Here is a 23,254-nt window from a genome sequence, read left to right as displayed (position 1 = left end):
AAAAATTTCATTTCGATCGAGAATTCTATTTTAGTTTAAATTGAACGTTAATAGTGAACATAAAAAATGCTAGAATTTCTCCCCTTTTTTCGTGTTTCTCTTCAGCGTATATTCTCAATCGTATTTCTACAAGAATTGGTAAGATATCGTTCCGCTGTTTATTAATTTCGTATATTTTTGCGAAACGTTTTTCTGTAATATACTATGGGATTTAAGAAATCGAAGTTGATTTAATACAGGTTTTGCATTAGTTCAATATAATTTCACGTATAAAAAGGAAAGATAAAATATACCTCGTAAATTTCAAAACATAATTTCTCATACAATACGAAGATAATAAAAATGACATCTTAAATTTCATTACCGTTATCGTTATCGCTAGAAAAATTTAATATTCACTGTGCATCTAAATACAAAGATTGCCTATACGTATACGTATACCGTTTCAAAATTATTTTATCGATCATTTTTCTGAAAGGAGTGTTATACATACCACGCTATCAAGAAATTTTACACCACTTGATACAAATAACGTCAGGAAATAATTCACAAATCACCAAAAAAAAAAAAAAAAAAAAAAAAATAAAATAATAGCACGAAACTATACTTACTAGAACTAGCCTTCCCAGAAACGAAGATGGAATACGAATGTGTCGCATGCAAACGATCAAAGAGTCATAGTAGGTTTCTTCCAAAAGAAATTTATTCTGTTCCAACATTTTTAAAGTGAAAATTTATTCGAACGGTTCCGTTCGTTTTAGTGTGGTACTGCGACTCGTGTTCACCGGGAGACTGACAATAATGCACGGAATAAATCGTCATCGCGATATCTGGTCGTATTAAAAACATGACAATATCCCACGATTAATAGCGCATACATAAAGTCACCAATGTATTATCGTATTTTATTATAGCGATGCGGAGTACTGTGTTCTAAACGTCGACAAATTAGTTTCTTATTCCCCTTTCTTTGCATTTCATAATTGTTACACTATTTACGCTTATTATTCGTGTCCTTCGTCCTGCTTATGGAACTTTCCGTTTTCGCTAATCACTTACACGTCCAGACAGAAATATATATATATATATATATATATATATATATATATATATATATATATATATATATATATATATATATATATATATATCACTCACTTGCTCTATTCAATTACAAGTTTCAAATAATTCCTCTCTTATCGTAAAAATCAAGCGTTTGGTATAGTTTTATCTTCGTCGTAAATTTTTTCCCTTCTTCCTTGTCTTTCATTTTAAATGTTATCTTGTATAATGTATTAACTACGTTCATGTAAAATCGTAGTCTTTTTCCTTGTAGCAAATCATTCACACCTTTTCACCGTGCAAAAAGGTTTTACATATTTGCTTAAGTACTTTGTTAGCTAAAATCCCTGAATAGCGTTTTCAGTGTTCGTGATATATTGCACAGATGTTACTATTATTATCGAAGAAAGTACGAATTCTTATTCTCGTGGGTGTAGAAATTTCATGGTAATTGAAACGATGTTAGTGGTGAAGTTGCGTGCAATGCAACACATTGGAGGTATATATTCCTTGTGTTTTACAGTGGTTTCTCTCCTTTTCTCGTCTTTTAATCCTTGTGTGATTTATCAGGCATTCATTCTCACATTTTCTTTACAACAGGATACCGTATGTTCTTATAGAAGTATCAAGAAATTAATCCAAAAATTTATTATTTAGACGTTGCTTCGATTTTCGTTTTTGAAACAAACTAATTAAATTTACAAAAGAGTAGCCAAAGCATTAAACTTACAAGTAGACCGTGTTATATTCGAAGTATTTAGTGTGATATTCTAAGCGTGAAAGAAATTTCCACCTGGATTTCGTTTCTTTAGTTACGTTCATAGAAATATAAATTCGCATAAACATTCGTGGTCTGCTTGTAATACACGCTTGTCCAATAATTCAGAATACTCGAATGTCCATGTAAGATAGATCGCAACTAAGATGATTTACGAATGAAAATTTGGTAAAGTAATTCTTCGTTAATAGCGCTTATGTTTAGCACAAGTGTAGAAATAGATTCGAAGCTTTGATATTTAAGAGATCTTTTATCAATTTTACGTCGATTCAGTGAAATAAAAATTTTACGAATTTTTATAATTCTTCAAACAAAAAGTGTTAGACATAGAAATATATAAGCAACATTTTTTTGAAAGTCTATTTCGAATAATAATGATATTTTGTGATATCTTCATAAGAACATGGAAATTTATTTAAAGAATTATAAAAATGACTACCCGGTTGCTCACACAAGGGTTAATAGTTAATAACGTCGAACATTAATTTTTTTTTTTTGTTTTTTCATTCAATTAAGCCGCGTTATAATTCAAAATTCAAAATCACGTTATTACAATCTACGCATTAACACAATTATTGCCACTGACGGTTCTCCGTTTGCTTTAATAAAGCGAATAACGTTGCGAATGCTACGTAAAAAAATCTTTAGCTTTGGTTAATTGCAATATGCATGTCACACTTTTAATTACAAGTTCACACGATTTGTCCCATTCATTTTAATAAGTATCGTTATATCGATAAACATATTTGTGTAAATTAAAATAAATTTGTCATCTTTTCACGTTTGAATTCTTCACGAGGTAGACAAATGATCAAACAGAAATTCATCGTTTCATATTCGGTGAGTGGAATTGCATGCAAGCTATATTATCGTCAGTAAAACTCTGACTATAATTTATATCCTTAAACAGATCCAAGGTTCCATTAATAAATTAAATAAATAATGAATAATTCGTCGTTTCAAGCGTTAAATGCATTCACCGCAAATTATCAACATCTATCTACGTATAAATAACTGAAATAAATATAAAATATAAAAGTACATATACAATTTTTCTATTGCAAATAAACAATAAATAAAAGATCATTTAAGATTGATTCTATTTGTTGTAAATAAATTGCAATTGTAAACTATCTAGACTGACGGAGATTTTCTTCATTTCACCTTTTCTCCTTTTTCCCCATTTTTTCGTCTTCGATCGACAATCGATCATCGAATCTACTTTGTCCTTAATAAGGTATCGATTCGACCTACGAACGATGATCGTTCCAGTCAAAAAACGTATAAAAGTCACATTTTCATTCTCCAACGTTCCGAATAATCTAACTATCGAATGAGATCCTCTCAGGCGTTCATTGTTGAAGCTATTGCATCTGAAATTGTTAGGCATTTTTTCGAAAAATTACTTCGATATTTTCTGAAAATGTCTTTCAATACTGTTGTAGTTTTGAAATGATGTAACCCAAAAACGAATGTAATTCACGAAAATATTATTATAAATTTTATTATAGCCATTAATTATAGAACATATAGTTTCTTTGAACATGGATACTTTGTAAAATGTATAAAAGTATAAATAAAATGTTCAGATAAATTATTAATAACATTGGAATACAGGTAAATAAAATATATACACGAATAATATTGAAACGTATTCTTAGAATTTAATAAAAAAGTCTTTTGTTTTACTTGTATCGAAAAGGATATAATTATTAATTCGCTATAGCAAAAAAAGTTTCGAGTACAGAGCATGAAAGTGTGTGAACCAAAATAATTAGTTAAATTTTGCTTTAAGGAGAAACGCAAAAGAACAAAATACAAATTGAAAGATGTCTAACCATTTCAATTGCAATAACTATTGACGATCAAACCTATATTCTCTATATAATAACCCTAACTCACTCGGACATGACTAGCATCGTGATCGTATGAAACGAACAAAACAAAAACGTGATTGAATATCACAATCAGTTGTAAAAAAAAAGTGGAATGCTCATAAGAAAATTTTGAAAGATTTTATAAAAATATAAATAAAACAGAATGTTTCATTTACTAGCATAAAAAAAATTAATTAACTCATGAAACGAAGAAAAGCTTGGTTACCTAATTCTTTCATTAAACGTGACGCAAATTCGATTAACAGGATTAATATAATTTCGCTGGCACGCAAAACGAGATGATAGTCTTTGTCCAAAAAACGTTCAATTCCCGTCTTATTAAGATATTAATATTCGTCTTACGATCAAATTATTAATCATTATAAATGTCAGTCTCATAAACGTCATTGAATCACAGCAGTCTCTGTTTCATTGTTAAAATTATGTATTTTATCATGTGATAGACTTGATATCACTTCAAATGCAGAATACAAATTAAGATAAAACACTCTATAAAAATGAAGTAAATTAACTGAGACTGTCGTGAGTCATCTACGATGAAAATTACCATTCGATCATGGAATATCTGAAAATGCATAATTTCACGTCGACTAAATAAAAATATTGTAAATTAACGTTTAACATAAACTTTACGGAGCATCCCACTTTGCTTCGAACCTAAGCATAATTACACTCTATGGACCGATGATCAGGAATTGAAAGCACGCGTCAAGATTACGGCGAACAATTGGCCATACAAACTGTACCGCACATATACAGACCCCGATCGACGAATCAATTTAGCGCTAACGCCGATATAACATTATGTACAAATTTATTAAAACAATGACTAGCAGTCGGTACGTTGCTCGTACCCCATCGATATCTCGCTATCGATACGTTAAGACGAATCCTCTTCACCGATGGACCTAATAGTGGATCAACCATAAAAGAACGCGTTTATGTCACTTTCAATCATTTCTAGTTCACATTCGCACTATATAATAATAAATCTCAACTAAACAACATATTGTCAGTTATAATGGAGGCAATAAGTATTAATCGTTTAAAAATAACTTTTCAATATATTAATTTTCAAACGAATTTGAACTTCAAAGTCGAAGGATACGATTTTGGAATTCTAAGAAATAAATTTTCTCTATACGCATTTAGAAACTTTCTGGATGGATACGACGTGATAGAAATATTTTTACTTGGAATGTATTTTTTATTTTTGTATGAATGTATGTTTTATTGTTGATGCAATAAAGAAAAAGAGGTTTCATGTTAAGTTGCTAGCTGGGTCACCTCTTGATCCGGCACTTCTTTTTAGTATGGGATTAGAAATTAATAAATAGCGAGTAGAATTTATTCAATGTCATTGACTAACACACGTGATCCCTATTATCATCTACAATCGATTGGAGTTACAAAAAATTTCTCAATTGAAACCTAAAATAATTTTCTCTTAATCTTTCTAAGATATAAATATCCAAAAAATGAAAAAAGGTAAACGCAAAAATCATTTGCTAACCCTTACTTTATCACCTCATCACGAGTACTCGAATTCAACCTTTACTAAGCTCTCCACAATTTTAAACAACGGAACGTCATATTCAAGTCCTATTATCGCTTAATAATCTTCATCAACCAACGCTTACTGCCTCCATGATAGTCTAAACCCAACCGAAAAAAAAAAAAAAAACATAGATGGTACGCGATAACAGTCCACCTCTAACTCGAGGACTAAATAGAGCAATGACAGCTCAAAGCCCGGTACGTTCTTGTACAGATAAAATAAACGCACCTCGTCGAATCACCCCGGCACCATCTCCGAAAACCCGGAACTGACGCATGAAACCTCATCGAAATGTCCAGCACCGTGCTTATTAAGGTAAAACACCTCTCTAACGACCCATCAATCGAAGAAATCGTCATCCCCGAACGGATCGTTCTCCCTGACAAATATATTCACCGATTCTGACTTCCTAATATGCTGATCGTTCCTCGACTTATTGTTATTATTATTATTATTACTTCCAGCAGAGTACTTTCCTTGTCGACCATGATTCTTCAAAGGTAAAGTGGTCGCTCTATGTTCAGAGACGTTGTCTTCCATTTCTGACTTAAAAGCGAACGCATCGTCGTCGTATCTCAAGTGCCCATTGAAGAAAGAATCACGGCTGCCGTCCCCTGATACAAAATCATCAGTCGTCTGATGAGCATCTTTGGATTCACAAGGAAGCTCTTCAGGCGTGGCTTTTTGGTCAGAAGGAAGCCTTTGTCTATCCGGCGAATCGCCCATGCCAGTAGCCGCGAAGGGTAAATCATCTTCGAAGTAACTAGATCTTTTGCTGTAGACCTCGTCCATACCCATCGCTCTCCTGGGAGCCTTCGGATACCTCGTCGTAAACGAAGGACTCTGTGGTGATGGTTTCCGTTCACTGCCTTCAGAACGAATTCGTGGCTCCGCTGTAGCCAGAGATTCCACGGTAGTGGGGTCCACGTGTTCTACAGTTTGGGCAAAATCATCCTCAAATGGACTTTGGGTCTTTGTGTGAGGCTGGCGAGGTTTGTGCCTGGGTATTCTCTTTCGATGAAGACTCTCACTCTTGGTATCTAGTTCCTCGGACCAATACGGTCTATCCGCCCAGCTGTCATACTCCTGATCGCTACCCCAATAACTTTGACGACTCCTGGAACGTTGCGAAGATCTTACATATGGATCAGAGTCATTATCATTGCACTCGGACCTGGAGGTGCCGAATTTTCCTCGGGATTCAGGGTAGACCATGTCAGTGTTGCGTCCCTCGTTTGCACTATTTGGCCTCTTCGGCCAGTGTCGCTTTCTACCTGATTGATTATACCTTGGGGAATCGTCTCCTGGTCTATCGGAACCATAGTCTTCGTTCCAAGCTGAAGGATAATCGTGTGGTCGTTCCCTGCTTTCTCTATAGTAATAGTAGCTTTCTCTACTAGGATAGTCAGAATCTGGTGGACCCGTTGATCTCCTACTCCAAAATCTGGCATCCTCATCCCATCGTCTTCTCTCATATTTCCTTCTGGACCACCTATCGTCATCGTCGTATCCCATACTTTCTTGGCTGCCAAACCTATCTTCCTTCCACAGCATCATTTTCCTTTTTCTTTCCTCGTCATAAAAGGGTCCATGCTCGTGTGGCCAATTCCAACGTTGAGGCTTCGATCTGCATTTCCAATGACCCTCATAGTGTTCTTCTTCGTCCTTATACTGCATCTTTCTATGAGGATAATGCTTGGGCTCTTTCTCCCATTGACTCTCATCGTGCCACGGAGAAGAGTCACGAGGCCTGTGTCCGGAATTCTTGATCCACGCAGAATCGCGAGGCTTCTCCATCATCTTATCCCGGAAGCCTCTGTCTCGTTTGCCCCCCGGACCACCTGTTTCCTCGTAGAAGCTCCTATCGCCGAAAGGAGCATCGAATCTTGGATAGTGGCTACATCTAAATCTGCCATCTCGTACCCTTCCATTGCTCTCTTCGCTCTCTTCCTCGTCTTTCCACTCATTATCACTGTCGCCTGATTGTTGGTACATGCTTCCTTTGAAAGACGCTTCTCTCTGGAACTCTTTTCCATCAGGAGACCACGGCGAAGTTCTACTAATCGAAGGAGGACAGTCAGAAGGGGGTCTATCTGAAACGAAGAGACCTGTATCGAACTTCGTCCAGCTGCTATCATCTTTACTTTCGTCTCTTTCTGGTTTTAATTCTGTAAATGGGCAGAGGATGTCTTCAGGAATTAGAGACTTGGTTTTTGGTGCGTGTCCACTGCTGCTTAACATTTTAATCTCTTCAAAAATATCCATCCCCATAGAACTCGAGTCTTCCTCATTTTTAGACTGCTTTTTAGGACTGGAAGGTGGGGGCGTGTCAGAAAATAGATTTAACAACTCCACTTCGGCTGAAGTCTTTTGCTGGGTCGATAATTGAATCACAGGTGACATTCTAGTGGAATTCGGTATGTCTTCGTCAAGTTGTTTGACTGGTGGTTCTGGTTCGCCTATAATCTCACGTAAAGCCGCGTATTTGTCGCTGGAAATAGATACAGAAGACTTTACCTCAACTTTATTTACTTCAATCAAGGGCCCATTACCCTCTTCTGTAGTTGTTTCTTTTGTTTCTGGTTTATCAGAATCCTCGTTGGATTCGCTAGGTTTGTCAATAGGCTCGGGTTCTTCTGTTCTCTCCTCAATGTCGATTATAGCTTTCGTTTTGTCAGATTCCTCTTCTTCTTGTTTCGTCAATAAATCTGTCGGTACTTCAGGCTCTGTCACTGGTTCTGTTTTACTTTCTAGTTCAATTGACTGAATCTTTTCAAATGTCAATCTCGAAGAAAGTTCAGTCGTGTCTTCAGACTTTGCCTCAATTTGTTCTTCCTTAGTCAGATCCTCGTTACTAGGCGGAAGTTTCACCGTTAGATTCACCAGAGTAGCCAAAGTTTCTGATCTGATCTCTTCGCTAGTTTCTTGATGCTGACTAACTAATTCAAACTCCTCTTTTGTCACTTCCTCTTCCTCCGCGAATTCTTTCATGACGTTCTCTTCGTTCTTCTCCATCTGTTCCAGCTCCAACAGTTCTCTAAAAACAGCGTACTTATCGTAAGTAGCATCCTGCTTGGTCTCCTGGTCGATGTTCGTTTTAGTAAAAAGCTGTGGCTCGTTGAACGGCTTCGGTTGCACCATGCTAGATACGGGTTGTGCTTGCATAGCACTGACTTGCTCTTGCTTTATAGGAACTGGTTCCTCGCTATCGCTGGCAGCAGCTTCCTTGGCTGAGAGAGTGGCCAAGCACTCAGTCAACTGCTGAAGAGTTAGACTAGTCAACTCCTTTACAGTCATCCCTAAACTGCTCGCCAATTCATCTAAATTGGCAGACGTTAATTGGCTTAGAGTGATATCCAACGAAGGTTTCGTCTTTTTGGGTCCAGTCGTCGAACTGGAAGTGGAAGTGAAAAACGAGGACAAATTCGTGGTGGGTACCATAGAACTAAACGAGTCCTCGAACGCCGACGTGGTCATCACGCTTATCAAATCCGATTTGCTAGACAACTGAACGGGCGGACTGAAATTGTCATCTGATTGACTCTTCGCGTCCCTCGACGGACTCATATTCCTGTCGCTTGTCGCCACGGGCTCCCTTTCAGGGAAATCGTAGTGGAAGTATGTATCTGTGTGCGGCGGCCTTGGAGGAGGCTTTACAACACCCCTGACGCCCTGCTTCTTCGGTGGCAGAGGAGGAGGGTTGATTAGAATGTTAGCGATTCCTCGAGGAGGAGGTTCAGGTACGAGTTCCAGTTCCGCAGACGAAGTGGATAGTCTGGAATTGGCATCGGAGGGACAAGACTTTAGTGGAGATGCTGGTGAATCGCTGACTGTCGAGAAATCTACTGGGAACGGTTTGTCCATAGATGGTACTTTGCTGCCGGTGATATCAATATCAAATTCTTTCTGGCGCGTAGTTTTTATGGGACTGGGAAGCTTTACCAAGCCATGCGCAGATTCTGTGGAGTCTTTGTCTATTCTACCGAGCAGAGAAACGCCTACGGAAGTGGGAATAGTCGAGATTGCAGAGGATTTCGAGGTAGAAGAGTCTTCAGGAGGCAAAGACACAGAAAGGGGTTGATGATGAGTCGTTCTAGGCGTCATATCCGATTTTCTGGACGAATCACTGCGCGTGAAAACTGATTGAATCGCCTCGTTTTCGTCGAATCGATCGAAATTCGCAAAGTTTGTGTCCTCGAATTGATTTTCTTTGGGAACTATGTCGTTTCGTGGTTTCACTGACTCTATGGGTTCTGAGAGAACGTTAAAGTTCGTTGGGAACGTGTCTGCCGAATTAGTAGACACTAAATCTTTTAACACTTTCTTGGGAGGATTCTTCAGGTGCTGGAAGAAGTCCTTCTTGTCTACGTAAGGTTTTATTAAACCGGTTCCTAGCGGGTCCAACTCCGTGAACACGTCTATTTGTGGGCTCTTGGCTTGGGTCTGTAACAATTATCAAATACAAAGTATTTAATTAAAAACTTAAATAAAATGACAGAGAGTTGATAGACAGTTTGGAAAGACTTCATGAATCAAAATCGATAATTGTGACCGATCATATAGTAATAGAGCAACCTGTCTCCTTAATGTTTTCAAAAAATGAACAGTTTTAACTTAGAGAACTTACACAATAATTATATTAGTTACAGTCTGAGTTAAAATATTCGAAATAATTTATTCTCTCTAAGACCACTATAATATTAATGTATATATAATAAATATTTACCTCTTCCACTTCCTTTTTAACCGGCGTATTTTTAGCCGAGCTGGTGAGCTCACTGTCACTAAAGAGATTCTCGGTTTCTTCGTCGAACCACTGAATTGTACTTTGAAGTGGAGGGGTCTTGCTAGTCAGAGTGGTCGCTGGACTCGACGTAATCGACGATTGGGTGCCTGGAACCGTTTGTTGTCGCTCTAGGTGGCCTCTTTTAGAGGATGATGGTGGTGGTGGTAGAATTGCTCGTACAGTATCTTCGAGCTACAAAAATACACAAAGAATGTTTTAAACAAAACATATTATTTTAACGAAATAATCTAAAAATTAAGAGCATTCTAGATATTAAAGCTGACTAATTTTTTACATACCTTCATATTCGCGAAAGAATCACCGAATGGATCGGTTTCAAAGAGATCGTCAGCGGAAGGTGGTGGATTTTCAGGGGTAATTTTGTCCATGTGATGGATACCTTGCTGCAGAGAGTCCAATTCGAATTGTATATCTAATAAATCCCTAATAACGCCACTTTGAGGCTCGTTTCGTTTATCAGTTGACTTATCAGCCTCCGAATTAGCATTCCTTACCCGAAGAAGAGAGGACTCTGATCCTGCTGCACCCTGTCACAAAACGATTTAACAATATTAAATATTTAATAATGAAATTGTTCTAAAATTGTATATTTTACATGTTACAAAGTGGGGGTGCATAAATTTCCAGCCAGATCAGTTTTTCACTTTATATTTCAAAAGTGACATTTTAAAGAATTTTAACTTTAGCATCAGAATATAATCATATACTATACACAACTTTAATATTATATAACAGCATAACAATATTAATTTGTTATCCTGTTCGTTTGCTATACCAAATATTGGTTATAGCTTATTTAGATACTCGAAATATACATAAGCAAGGAAGTGGCCCGAAACTTTCGCACATCACCGTATAATAAATTCAATTAAAATATAATAAATTAAATAATAAATTAAACATTTAAAACTAGCGACTGTTATTGAAAAGACCGTGGAAATACAAATATAGTTAAAAAGGAAATGACAATTACTTTAGTGTCAGGGGTAGGTTCGACAAAGATGCCAGTGGTATGAAATTTAATAACGTTTATAGCGTTCTGCTCTAAGTGCTGCTTCGTTAGCTCGATCTCCTTCTTTTTTAACTCGAACACCACTTGAAACAAGTCTCGCATCGCGATTACCACCTGCAATAAAATTTTTAAGTAAAAATGCTTTTACAATGCAGGAACTTGAAGTATTTCATTAATATAACCAGGTACAAGAATAATAACCAGGTTGCTAATAAAAGAAAACAGTTTTACTTCAACCGAAAACTAAAACAGAGACACGATATAAAAATGTCAAACGCAAATTCTTATTACTTTAGAAATACCTTCCGATTCAAACACGCTCCCAAATAATGGACAGTTGAGAGTTACTTCCTGTGTTCTACCGATATACTAAACGCGCCTGACTATGTACGGTCCGCAGTCACTTATGGCCTATTCCCCTTCTATTACGTGTTCCTCTCTCTTACAGTCTAGACACTTGGTCAGCCACATCCTCTCTCTCTCTCTCTCTCTCTCGCTCTCTTACATCTATCGATAACCTTTAATCCGTTTAATTGCAAAACATTCTAATCGGTGAAATTTCGTGTAAACGTCATACAATGTTCTAATAATATTACTACGAGCACGATATTTTAAACACTAAAATATACGTAATTAGACTACTACTTTGACCTTTTCTTACGTAAAATCAAGTAAAATAGGCGAAGCTGCGTATACTACGTGTAGCGATATCCATCGAAAGCTTTTGCTATTTTCGTTGTAGCCCAATTAAAAATTAATTCTTTTACGAAATTTAAAAATGGAATTCCACAGGCTCTTGCTTATTAAAGAATGAAGAACACTCACGGTGTTCACGAAAGAAAATCGCATCTTGTTGGAAATATCGGGAAACCACAGTGACGTTTCAAATAACATTGATATTCGAGCGTAGAAATGTTTGAAGTATAGTGAAAGACCTTCTGAACGCTCTTATTAAAATCCTTGGGGAGGGTACGGCTAAGCTTGTAGATATAAGAAAATAACGCCAGAACTACCGACGATCAAAGTAAGTAATGGAACTTATATCAAAGAGATGCAAATGAAAGGTACGTGTAAAGATACCCAATTCAAACAAATATACTTTCATCCATGTACTTTCAAAAAAATCATTCAAATTCCCAAAAATTCCATTAATGCAATTGAAGTTTCCTCTTCCTTCTTCTTTTCTAACTATCCTAATCGTTCCAGTGTTAATACACGTATCTGTCAAATCGGTTTGCTGCACAAAGCAAAAATGGAGAAAATTGATGTGATTGTGTAGACATCAATTCATATACAAGCATCAATTTCAGTGAATGGAGTTGACCTGTGAATCGCTCATATATTGGATTGGCAACTAAGTGATTGCGGATTTTGTCGTTACCACCTAATGACAAAATCCGCAATCACTTAGTTGCCAACCCAATAGTACTATTCAGCTTAGTCCTTTGAATCTTTCCTCTGTTTCAAAAATACAGGGTGGTTGGTAACTGATGGTACAAGCGGAAAGGGGGTGATTCTACGCGAAAAAAGAAGTCGAAAATATAGAATAAAAATTAAAAAATTTAAGAATGTAAAAAATTAAAAAAATAACGTCAATCGAGACAACGATCTACAGTGAGATCTGTTATAACGAGACGTGATAAAGTGCACGCGTACCGAGCGAAAATTCAAAGTCGATTTTCTCAAAAACAAAGCCTCAAACGAAAAATTGTTATTCTATATTTTCGACTTCTTTTTTCGCGTAGAATCACCCCCTTTCCGCTTGTACCTCCAGTTACCAACCACCCTGTATACGCGTACCAAGCGAAAATTCAAAGTCGATTTTCTCGAAAACAAAGCCTCAAATGAAAAATTTTTATTCTATATTCTCGACTTCTTTTTTCGCGTAGAACCACCCCCTTTCCGCTTGTACCACCAGTTACCAACCACCCTGTATATCTATTAAATTTTAAAAATATATCCCCATCCAGCTGCGTGAAAAGAGGCGTATTGCAAAATGGAATAGAGAAAAGAGGAAAAATGAAAAAAAGAGAGAGAGAGAGAGACGAGGGCCACGAAGAAATTGCAATCTCTTTGAACGAGTACGAAGGGAATCGCGTATAATCGAACAACAATCTCCCGCGGTGTATCGTTAGGGCGGCAGACTGAATCCTATAATGCAATTATTTACATACCCCTGCGGAATTACCGGAGCTACCGAGGTCGATATTGCTTCTCCGGATTGGACAAATATCATTTTAGATCCCCTTGCCTCGGCAAAGCGAATCGTTCACGATAAATGACACGGTTGTAGACCCACGTTTAAGGATCGTACTCGCGCACGAACGGCTCTCCTATCGAATCAACGCGTACCAACCTTGTTCTTTTGTTGTTTCTCAAAGGCAATATCCGTGCCGGTGACGATATAATACCGGGCTGTTCTTGCGTTCATCGCCTCTCGCTTTTTATCGATCACACAGACTAAACGGTTTCTTTATGTCGACTGTGGCTCGCTAATTATTGTTAATTTTTTAAACTTTCGACGAACGTGCGTTGTGTGAGGTATAAACACGAATTATCGTAGCGTAGACGTTAGCGTTTAGTCATCGTTGTTCTTAGTAGCTTGAACTCGGCAATTGAGGATTCCCGGAGAGCGAATTTAATGATCGTAGAAAATTGTTGATTAATTTCATTTTGATTGGCTACATAAAGTTAACTATTTCTAGTCGAGTAATTTGATATTACTCGTTGGTAAAGTAATCGATAAGGTACATTAGCAGATAATTAGTGCAAATATTTCAAAGGTATTAGGATATAAGTAGAATAAAATTGTAATTCTGCTTGTAGGAGAGATATGAATATAATATTGTTAATTATAAAATCTAGTAGGAAATGTAGCATTAAAATACGTTTATAACGTGATAGGAACTTATAGTGATTAATCGTACGTGTAAAAATTCATAAATTTCGTTAAATTAACCATTTAAGAGATAGTACGATTTAAGAGTAATACACCAAATTGTCACTTTTTCTAAATTTTATTTTACCTGTTTCCCATTCTCTTATTATACTTCATTTATAAAAGTTATTATTCAAACATTAAATTAAGATAAGAATTATACACAAATTACAATCTATTGATCTTACCAACGAGCGAACGAGGAATAGCAAAATCAACTTTTCACGATCGATATTTAGATCTCATAATCTTTCTGATTAGCGCGATAGAGGATAAGATGCAATCGATGAAAACTGTGAAAAACTTACTTGACTTGCTGCCTTATCTGTCTTGATGCCAAAGAAACGATGACCCGTGTCTGGTGACCCAAAAATATATCCAAAGGCCCTCGAATCGCTCATGTCCTGCGCGATGAAAGATATCTTATGTACAGGATGGTGATACAGACAGTCCTGGAACAAACAAATTTTGATCATGTAAAAAAACTATCCATTTTATGTACATATACACAAAAGTAACTAAAAAGATATTTTATTACTAAAATGTAAAAAATATTTTATTTTAATTGAATAAAACACTGCTAAAAGATTTGGTTACTTAAAAAAAAAAAAAATGTGATATTCAATCTTTGAAAAATGTAATCCTTGACGAATATTTCTCTCTAAAAAATTAATATTTTACTTTTATCATTTCTTATCGGATATTTATTTTATTATGAAATTTGTTATGGTTGTCATTTTTGAGAGTCATTACCCCAGACTTCTCGTCCCGCAAGCGTAATCCATCGATGCTGACCTGAACGGCGATTCGTTGTTTGTGTTCACCGGCAGCTCGAATCGCCATCTTCAGATCCGCCAAAGCTGCTTGGCACATCCGGTCCCCGCGTGCTTCCGATACTTCCAATATGCCAATCAGCTTCGCCTTGAACGACACACCCTCCCCAAGAAATCGGGTTGGTTCGTTCTTGACTGCGAAACAAGCACAAACGACATTATTTATATCGTTTCAACAAATAAATGTTTTTTCCAATTAAGAAATGAAGAAAAAAAATTGGACAGCATTCGTAATAAATCTCTGCTACGATTTAAAAGAGTGGAACTATTTCTCGAATAACAAGCAGGAATATTTTTCGAATAATAAGTAGTAATACTCGGCATTTCAACTCCAAGCCGAGTAAATGAAAAAGTTCCATTGAATAAAATTTCCATGAGGAGAAAGAATTCAATCGTAAGAGCGTTATTTATTCATCCGTTGAAAAATATTGCTTGCAATAGATTTCGCTAATTATTTCCCTGAAAACAGAAATACTTCCTCCGAAAGGTAAAAATACTAATAATACCTATTCTATATTTGAACTTTAACCTCGATGAAAGAGGAAATATTGAAACGAGTTTGTAAATTTCGATAGAGAAAAAGGGACAACTTATATAAGAGCTTCATTCGTCCAATGAAAAATCCACAAGCTTTCGCTTATTTTCGAAAGTGAAAATACTTATCCCTCTATAAGTAGTAATAGCGTTTCGAACGATCCTAAATTAAATAGAAAAAAAAGTTTTAATTAATATAAATATCGATAAGAGTAGGAAGAGAATCTAAATCGGTAAATTACCAACAAGTCTATCGAGGAATCTAAATCGCTACTTCCTTCTAAACGATTTCGTAAATCATTCGCAAAAGTAGAATTGCTGCTCTCATTACAAGTAGTACTACTCAGTGTTTCAACCCTATGCAATTCCCTACACACTCGAGAATTATTAAATAATGTTTCATCTACCGATGTTGATGAACGAAGATTCGAAGATCGAATTATTATTCGTAGGAAAGGAGAGGCGAGTAACAGGAAGGAGAAATAAATTGCTTATCCGAAGGATACTCGAAAGGATTCTCGTTTGATGCTTTCGCCGGGCGAACTGATCGTGTGGTCGATCGATATTAAGTTGAAGAGGCTTGAAACCATTGCCAACGGATCGTTTCGAATCCCCGCTGTTTCGAGTTCGATAATTCGATAGAATCACGTCGTACGGTATTCAACTTGGTCCCGGCTTCAACCAGACCGCACGCAGGGATATTAAAACGAGCACCAACCGCGACAGATTTCGCGTTACTTTGTTAGTCGTTGCACGGTTCTTCTATCCTCTATCCGCTGGAAAATTGATCTCGTTATGCCTATATAATACAGCCAGTTGCTGACGAATTTAAGAATAAAACGTTGACGATTAATTCGAAATTAGACGAGAGGAATCGCGTTCTCGTCCGTTTTCGTCGTGATCTTTAAATTATCTGATATTTCGGCACTTTGCTTCGAAATATCAAATTATTGGATTCAATTCTAATCGTGGAGTAATCTTGCTTTATAAAACTGGATGTCAGAGCTCTCGAAACTTGTCGTTTTATTTCTATCTGTCTCAAACTACATCCTTCAGGTAGTGGTGTATTAAGAACGAGATATAAAAATGCATCTTATTCTGCAAAAAAGAAAAAAAAAAAAACGTAAAATGTTTTCGACTACGAACGATAGCAACGATCAAATTCAGAAACTAGAACATCAAAGTCGACAACGTTCTTATAAATTTTGATACTTCGTTTCATTTCATAAGATACGTTCTCATCTCATAAAATTCTCAAATATCCTGATATATTCTCTATCGCTTTATCATTTCACCAACGAATAAACAACTGCTTTCGGCAGCTTTCAATTGCTATTAAACATACACCATCGCTACCCTACAGTCATCTCGACCATCATATAGAAAATTCTCTCTTTCAATCATCAAGCAGGCATCCCCTCGCGAGTCTTAATCTCTGGCCACTCGTACCTCCTCGATTTGCCTTTCTACAGACAATTTATCGAAATGTCCGTGCACACCCCATTCTAACATGAACGCGTACAGCTTCTTTAACGCACACTTTGCACGACCCCTCGCGACTTTAATGGCCACTAGGCACACCGGCGCATTTGTTTGAACGTACTCGTGCGACTCGAGTGGAGAACGCCAACTGTCGATACTCGAGCTTCTATCCGGATAACCAATTCATGCCCTTCCCACCCCCTCAATGCGGTCACCTTTGTACGCCCTTTGTATCCCGTTCCAGTCCTTGGTTTTAGTCGATGCACGCTGCCTATTTAGCCTAACACTGTCACAACTATACTACGTGATAGTACGTCAAAATATTGATCGAACGAGTGGCATCGTAGATCGATAAGGCGCACACGGTAACTACAAAAATATTTGTACACCGCTATATCTATTATGGCATTTGTATACTAATTAATTAGTCTATCGCTGTCACAACTATGCCGCGTCATGGTACGTGAAAATATTTATCGAAGGAATAGCATCATAGATCGATAAGACTCATACGGTAACTACGAAAATATTTGTACACCGCTGCATCTATTATCGTATTTGTATACTAATTAATTAGTTTATCGCTGTCACGACTGTCGTACGTGATACGTAGCAAGTAAAAGTAATGGTCGAGGGAATAATATAGATCGTTAAGATGCATCTTAAGGGTATAAAACTATTTGTACGCTGTATATATTGTTGTATTTATACACTAATTAATTAGTCTACCGCAGTGACAATTATACTACGCGATGGTATTGGTGGAAAGAATAATGACGAATCGATAAGGTACCTACAGTGGCTACGTTTATTCTTGTGTTTATATACTAATTAATCAGATTCTACTATAATAAATTTAGTACTAGAGGTGGAATTAGAAATTAGAGGATATATAGTGATAACTATTATTCGAATGATCTTTTATAAGACGTTACGAGGAATTTTTAAAGACATTTCTTACAGACAATTAAAATAAAGCAACAAGAAAAAAAATATTAGAATAAAACATAAATCATTGCCTGATGAATATTTTGACCAAGAAATAGCTTAAGACATAGGTAGGATAATTTTTAATTCATACAGAGTTATAACGGATTAAAATTGTGCCACTGCTCGAACGATTCTCTATCTTTGTGAATAACTAACTGCTCTCCTTAGTTCAAATTTTCAGTCTTCTTTTTCGTTTCTCGAGATATGTTGAACTACATGAAGTTTCCCCTGTATTTCATTTTCTAAGCCAAATTATATTATATAGGGTGGTTGGTAACTGGTGGTACAAGCAGAAAGGGGGTGATTCTACGTGAAAAAAGAAGTCGAAAATATAGAATAACAATTTTTCGTTTGAGGCTTTGTTTCCGAGAAAATCGACTTTGAATTTTCGCTCGGTACGCGTATACAGGGTGGTTGGTAACTGGAGGTACAAGCGGAAAGGGAGTGATTCTACGCGAAAAAAGAAGTCGAAAATATAGAATAACAATTTTTCGTTTGAGGCTTTGTTTCCGAGAAAATCGACTTTGAATTTTCGCTCGGTACGCGTATACAGGGTGGTTGGTAACTGGAGGTACAAGCGAAAAGGGGATGATTCTACGCGAAAAAAGAAGTCGAAAATATAGAATAAAAATTTTTCATTTGAGGCTTTGTTTCCGAGAAAATCGACTTTGAATTTTCGCTCGGTACGCGTATACAGGGTGGTTGGTAACTGGAGGTACAAGCGGAAAGGGGGTGATTCTACGCGAAAAAAGAAGTCGAAAATATAGAATAAAAATTTTTCATTTGAGGCTTTGTTTCCGAGAAAATCGACTTTGAATTTTCGCTCGGTACGCGTATACAGGGTGGTTGGTAACTGGAGGTACAAGCGGAAAGGGGGTGATTCTACGCGAAAAAAGAAGTCGAAAATATAGAATAAAAATTTTTCGTTTGAGGCTTTGTTTCCGAGAAAATCGACTTTGAATTTTCGCTCGGTACGCGTATACAGGGTGGTTGGTAACTGGAGGTACAAGCGAAAAGGGGGTGATTCTACGTGAAAAAAGAAGTCGAAAATATAGAATAACAATTTTTCGTTTGAGGCTTTGTTTCCGAGAAAATCGACTTTGAATTTTCGCTCGGTACGCGTGCACTTTATCACGTCTCGTTATAACAGATCTCACTGTAGATCGTTGTCTCGATTGACGTTATTTTTTTAATTTTTTACATTCTTAAATTTTTAAATTTTTATTCTATATTTTCGACTTCTTTTTTCGCGTAGAATCACCCCCTTTCCGCTTGTACCACCAGTTACCAACCACCCTGTACAGGAAATAATTGTATTATAAACAAAATAATGGCTCGCTATAGTATATTGGATGAGAAAAACGGAGCATGACACAGTGCTGATGACAAAACTTCAAGTTTCTTCATTTTCGAAGTGATAGGTATAATACTTTAACTAATAATTAATACGCTGTAAACAAACTTCTACTTTTGTACATGATATTCTTCGAGATTCAATTATGGTCGAAATTGAACGCTAAAATAAACCAATAACAGATCCATAGAAATTTAATTTCTCTCGTCACAAAGAAGATATTTCGGATTTACGTGTCACAAGAACATCGTCGATTGTTTTGTCGATACAGAAATATCGCAGGAAACTGCTTGACGTGGTAATTTCAGTGGTAAAGTACTTCATAGATCAGAAATAATAATTTGAGTTAGTACGTTCAATCTTCTATTAAGTTGTCACCAGACAATTCAGAATGTGCATCAAGTGCGAACATGTTGGACGTAAACTAAAATTTCTAGTAAATTCTGTGCTTTTACTGGCGTGTGTATGTGTGTGTGTACACAGAACTTCCAAAATTACCGAGTTACTCTCCAAAATCTTCGTTAATTTTAATTACCGAAATTCTTAGATAGATTATTAAGTAACTTTTAATAAGTCTCATACGTTATTAAGATGACGTTTACTCGAAAAATTCGTTAGTCACATATTGCACATAGTTACTCAGCATTGTTTATTTGCTAAAATCATGGCATTGAAAAGTATAAGAACTTACATGTATTCGAATGTTATGTAACAATTTTGAAAAATTCTTATAAACGGTCATTACAGTCATATTAATACAAAATTTAACATAATAGTATACTATATGAACAATAATCTTAATAATATGTATTAACAATGTAATATTTATAACATTTTTCTCTAATTAAATTGGTATTTGTATGTACGATACTCTTACTAGATAATATTTCACATATTCCCTTTTTCCAAACATTACGTCACAGCTTGTCTATTGTCAGCCACAATTATCTAAAACAAGTTTTACTTTAAGGAAACGTGATTTATCGGTTACACTCTATATCTATTATATTTCCGTTCTTACTTATATGCATAGGACATGTCTATATTAACTCGAACAGAACATTATTAACTAAAAGATAAAAACGAGCAAATATAAAAGTCACGTTTAAGAGTAACTCATCTTTATCTAATCTCTTTATTTTTATGTACATTCAACTTATATTTCGATTTCGCATTGAAATTTTCAATAAATATATCCTGAGTATACATGTTTAATTCAATTCACTTATCTTTTGAATCTGGAATGTTCAAACTCAATGAATTTAAAGCGAAGGATCAAAATTGTTGCCACGTAGAACTAATTGTCAGAAGTAGTATAATCCTTAATATGAGGTGTCCGAAATATGTGGTGCTGCCATCTGTTAGCGGTGCCACGTACAAACAAACAAATCAACAAACTACGTTACCACGGTCGGTAAATTATAAGTCTGTAATGAAAGCTCGCGCGAAAACCACAAAATTAACAGTGTCGTCCCCAACAAAAGCACCCAGCATTCCATCAGCTCCTTCGGAACTGTGCGGTTCACGTATTTATTCAATACATTCTACGTTATTCATGTACGAAATTAATCTGTGTGGCCCAAATCGAGCAACCGTCATCTTTCTCCCTCTTACAGAATAGGGAAGCCATATTCCAAAGCTCCCTTTGACCGATCTACAGGGTGATATCACACAACGTAATTCTTACGAGAACGTCGAAGATCCCACGAAACAGGCTGAGACTATCAGAGGCCACATAACTCGCCGATACGTATATCACAATGTATACACCAGATACACAGGACGACGTCAATACCGCACGAGTTTAGTGGTATCCACGAGAAACTTGCGTAAATTCGTTTACGGGGGTGGCTTTTATTTTCTTTTTCTCTCCCTTTCTTTTCTTACTTTTTTTTTTACTCACACTTGCACGGACTGTTTTTCTTCCGTAAGGTCTGCATCGATAGTCCCGTGTAGGCGACGAGAAAGTATCGGATATAGGAGAGGAGAATGCTACCGATCTTCTCTCTCGGCGCACCCTCGGCCGCCGTACTATCGTGGATGGAATTCTCAACACAGACACATGTCGCTCACACGTCTCTTTCTCCCTCTGTTTCTGCGATTCCTCTTCTGTCGCGCTTTCTTCCCGTTGCTCTCCCACTCGTTCGCTCCTTCTCCGTCTGTCTCTCTCCGTTCACTCCCACTACCCTATTCCCCTTTCACCCCCGCGACCTATCTTGTGCCTCTTCAGCTATCCTGGCTGGCCGTTACTCTTCCGTTACTCCCTCTGTCTCCTTCGATTCGTGTATTTCCACAGGAGTATGAGGCTGGCACGTTTCACGTACGGTCGGTACTTCCTGTCCAGGAACACGGTCCACTTTGTCCCAAACACGCAGGGAAAACGCCGAGAACTTGTCTAGATACTGTCCGAAGATCGGTTTCTCGCGGTACACGCGCGTCACGTAAAAATACGGAGGAAGTAACAGCTGCCTCTGCCGGCACGGGTCACCCATGTTAGCCTCTCTTATTGATCAATAATATACCATCTAGTACGTGGCGTCGTCGCTTCGGGGCCACAGAGAACATTTCCCGCTTCATGCGCGCTTTTCCACGCCGAATCTACACTCTTCTATTTCATCCCCTAGTGTTTTCACTATCCGAAAGCGAGAAGCTACTTTTCAAATGTTGATTTTTCTGATAACGAATTATAGTTGTATATATATCAATTAGATTATTCCTTTTTTTCCCACAATTTGGATATCGACTGAGAGGACATATCGATGGGTACGCTGTTTTTATACTTCGTGACAACCTTCATTGCGGGGTGGCGCAACTGCAAATGATGTCGTGGCGTTCGTGATACCTCTCCATCTATGGTTGGCTGTTGCCAGCTACTGTTGCGCGAGGAAGACGGAAAATTAAAAATTACCATGTCATTGCGTGGTAATATGTAATTACTGTTTGGGATAGGTCGATAAATGCCGACCATTTTCTTCATTGTTCTCTTTTACAATTCATCGTTTAATATTACAAAAGAATCGGATTGATGGTGGTGCAGTTGTGTATAAGAGTGGACTATATTATCCTAGTGCATTACAAAGTATTTATACAATCAGATTTTGTATTTTCTTGTTGGCATATTATTAGCAGGAAAATATACTGTTTATTAATTACAAGGGATTAAATAAATGTTAATTATTTCATATAAGATCAATGCAAGCGAAATGTTGAATACAATTCAATGTCGAGCATTGTACTGAATTTATTCAATTTATTTCCATTTGATTTTAATACAATTAAAAACGAATGTTCCCGCGAGGTGGTGGGTCATAAACAAAACAGATTCGATAGGGATGTGAAGTTTGAATTATGTACACATATATGTATCTTATCCTAGTGACGATAGATGGTACTGTAAATTTGCGCGCAAAAATTGAATCTTTTCTAGAAGGAAGTATACTTTTTGTATTCACTTCCTGGATAAAAATATAAGATAAATAATAAACAATGAAGTTTATGTAACTTTAGTATCTTTTGTACATATTGCAAATTTTAATTAGATATTCATTAATTTTATTCAATTTAGTTCTTTGAATCAATCATGCACATTGAATGTTAAAAATTACTAAACAACTACTAAGAATTTTACAAAATATATTTGCGTTATATTATTTATTGCGATAATTTTGAAGAAAATACAATTTGTTTATTTTTAAACAATAAAACAAGATGAATGTTTGTACGATTTATATAAAAGGAAACTCATTAAAATAAAGAATTATGAATTAAAAATTGAAAAAATTATAATTTTTATTTCTTATAAATAAATATCAGATATATATATATATATGTGGTATGCAAAAGTTTTCAATATTTGCTGTTATTTTCTGACGTAAATACGAAGCTTCATAAACTTAACAATCTTAACACTACTGAAAGTTCTTTACTATGATTTATCTCCCTCATGTTGAAGGTTAAATGAATTTAAATGCAATATTTTACGAAGTGCGATAAATAAGATATACAAGT

The 23,254-nt window shown here is 36.4% G+C and overlaps 1 protein-coding gene across 2 annotated transcripts; it reads right to left on the bottom strand.

The window, feature by feature from the left end:
- Positions 1-681: 681 nt before the first annotated feature.
- Positions 682-22,827, bottom strand: LOC126865648 (protein disabled). 2 transcript variants are annotated; one of them, XM_050618426.1, is made up of 7 exons: positions 20,934-22,827; positions 14,807-15,021; positions 14,362-14,505; positions 11,077-11,229; positions 10,382-10,630; positions 10,023-10,274; positions 682-9,739 (listed from the first exon to the last, which is right to left on the bottom strand). In XM_050618426.1, the coding sequence occupies exons 2-7, from the start codon at positions 14,924-14,926 to the stop codon at positions 5,636-5,638; spliced, it is 5,022 nt and encodes a 1,673-aa protein (XP_050474383.1). In that variant the 5' UTR covers positions 14,927-15,021; positions 20,934-22,827; the 3' UTR covers positions 682-5,635. The 2 variants fall into 2 exon arrangements, with proteins under 2 accessions (XP_050474383.1, XP_050474382.1); XM_050618425.1 differs by having other exon boundaries at positions 21,150-22,827.
- Positions 22,828-23,254: the final 427 nt, after the last annotated feature.

The sequence above is a fragment of the Bombus huntii genome, chromosome 5 (assembly GCF_024542735.1).
Source record: "Bombus huntii isolate Logan2020A chromosome 5, iyBomHunt1.1, whole genome shotgun sequence".
Classification (NCBI taxonomy): Eukaryota; Metazoa; Arthropoda; class Insecta; order Hymenoptera; family Apidae; genus Bombus; species Bombus huntii.
Note: the sequence above shows the minus strand (reverse complement) of the source record. Positions and strands in the feature narration are given on the sequence as shown.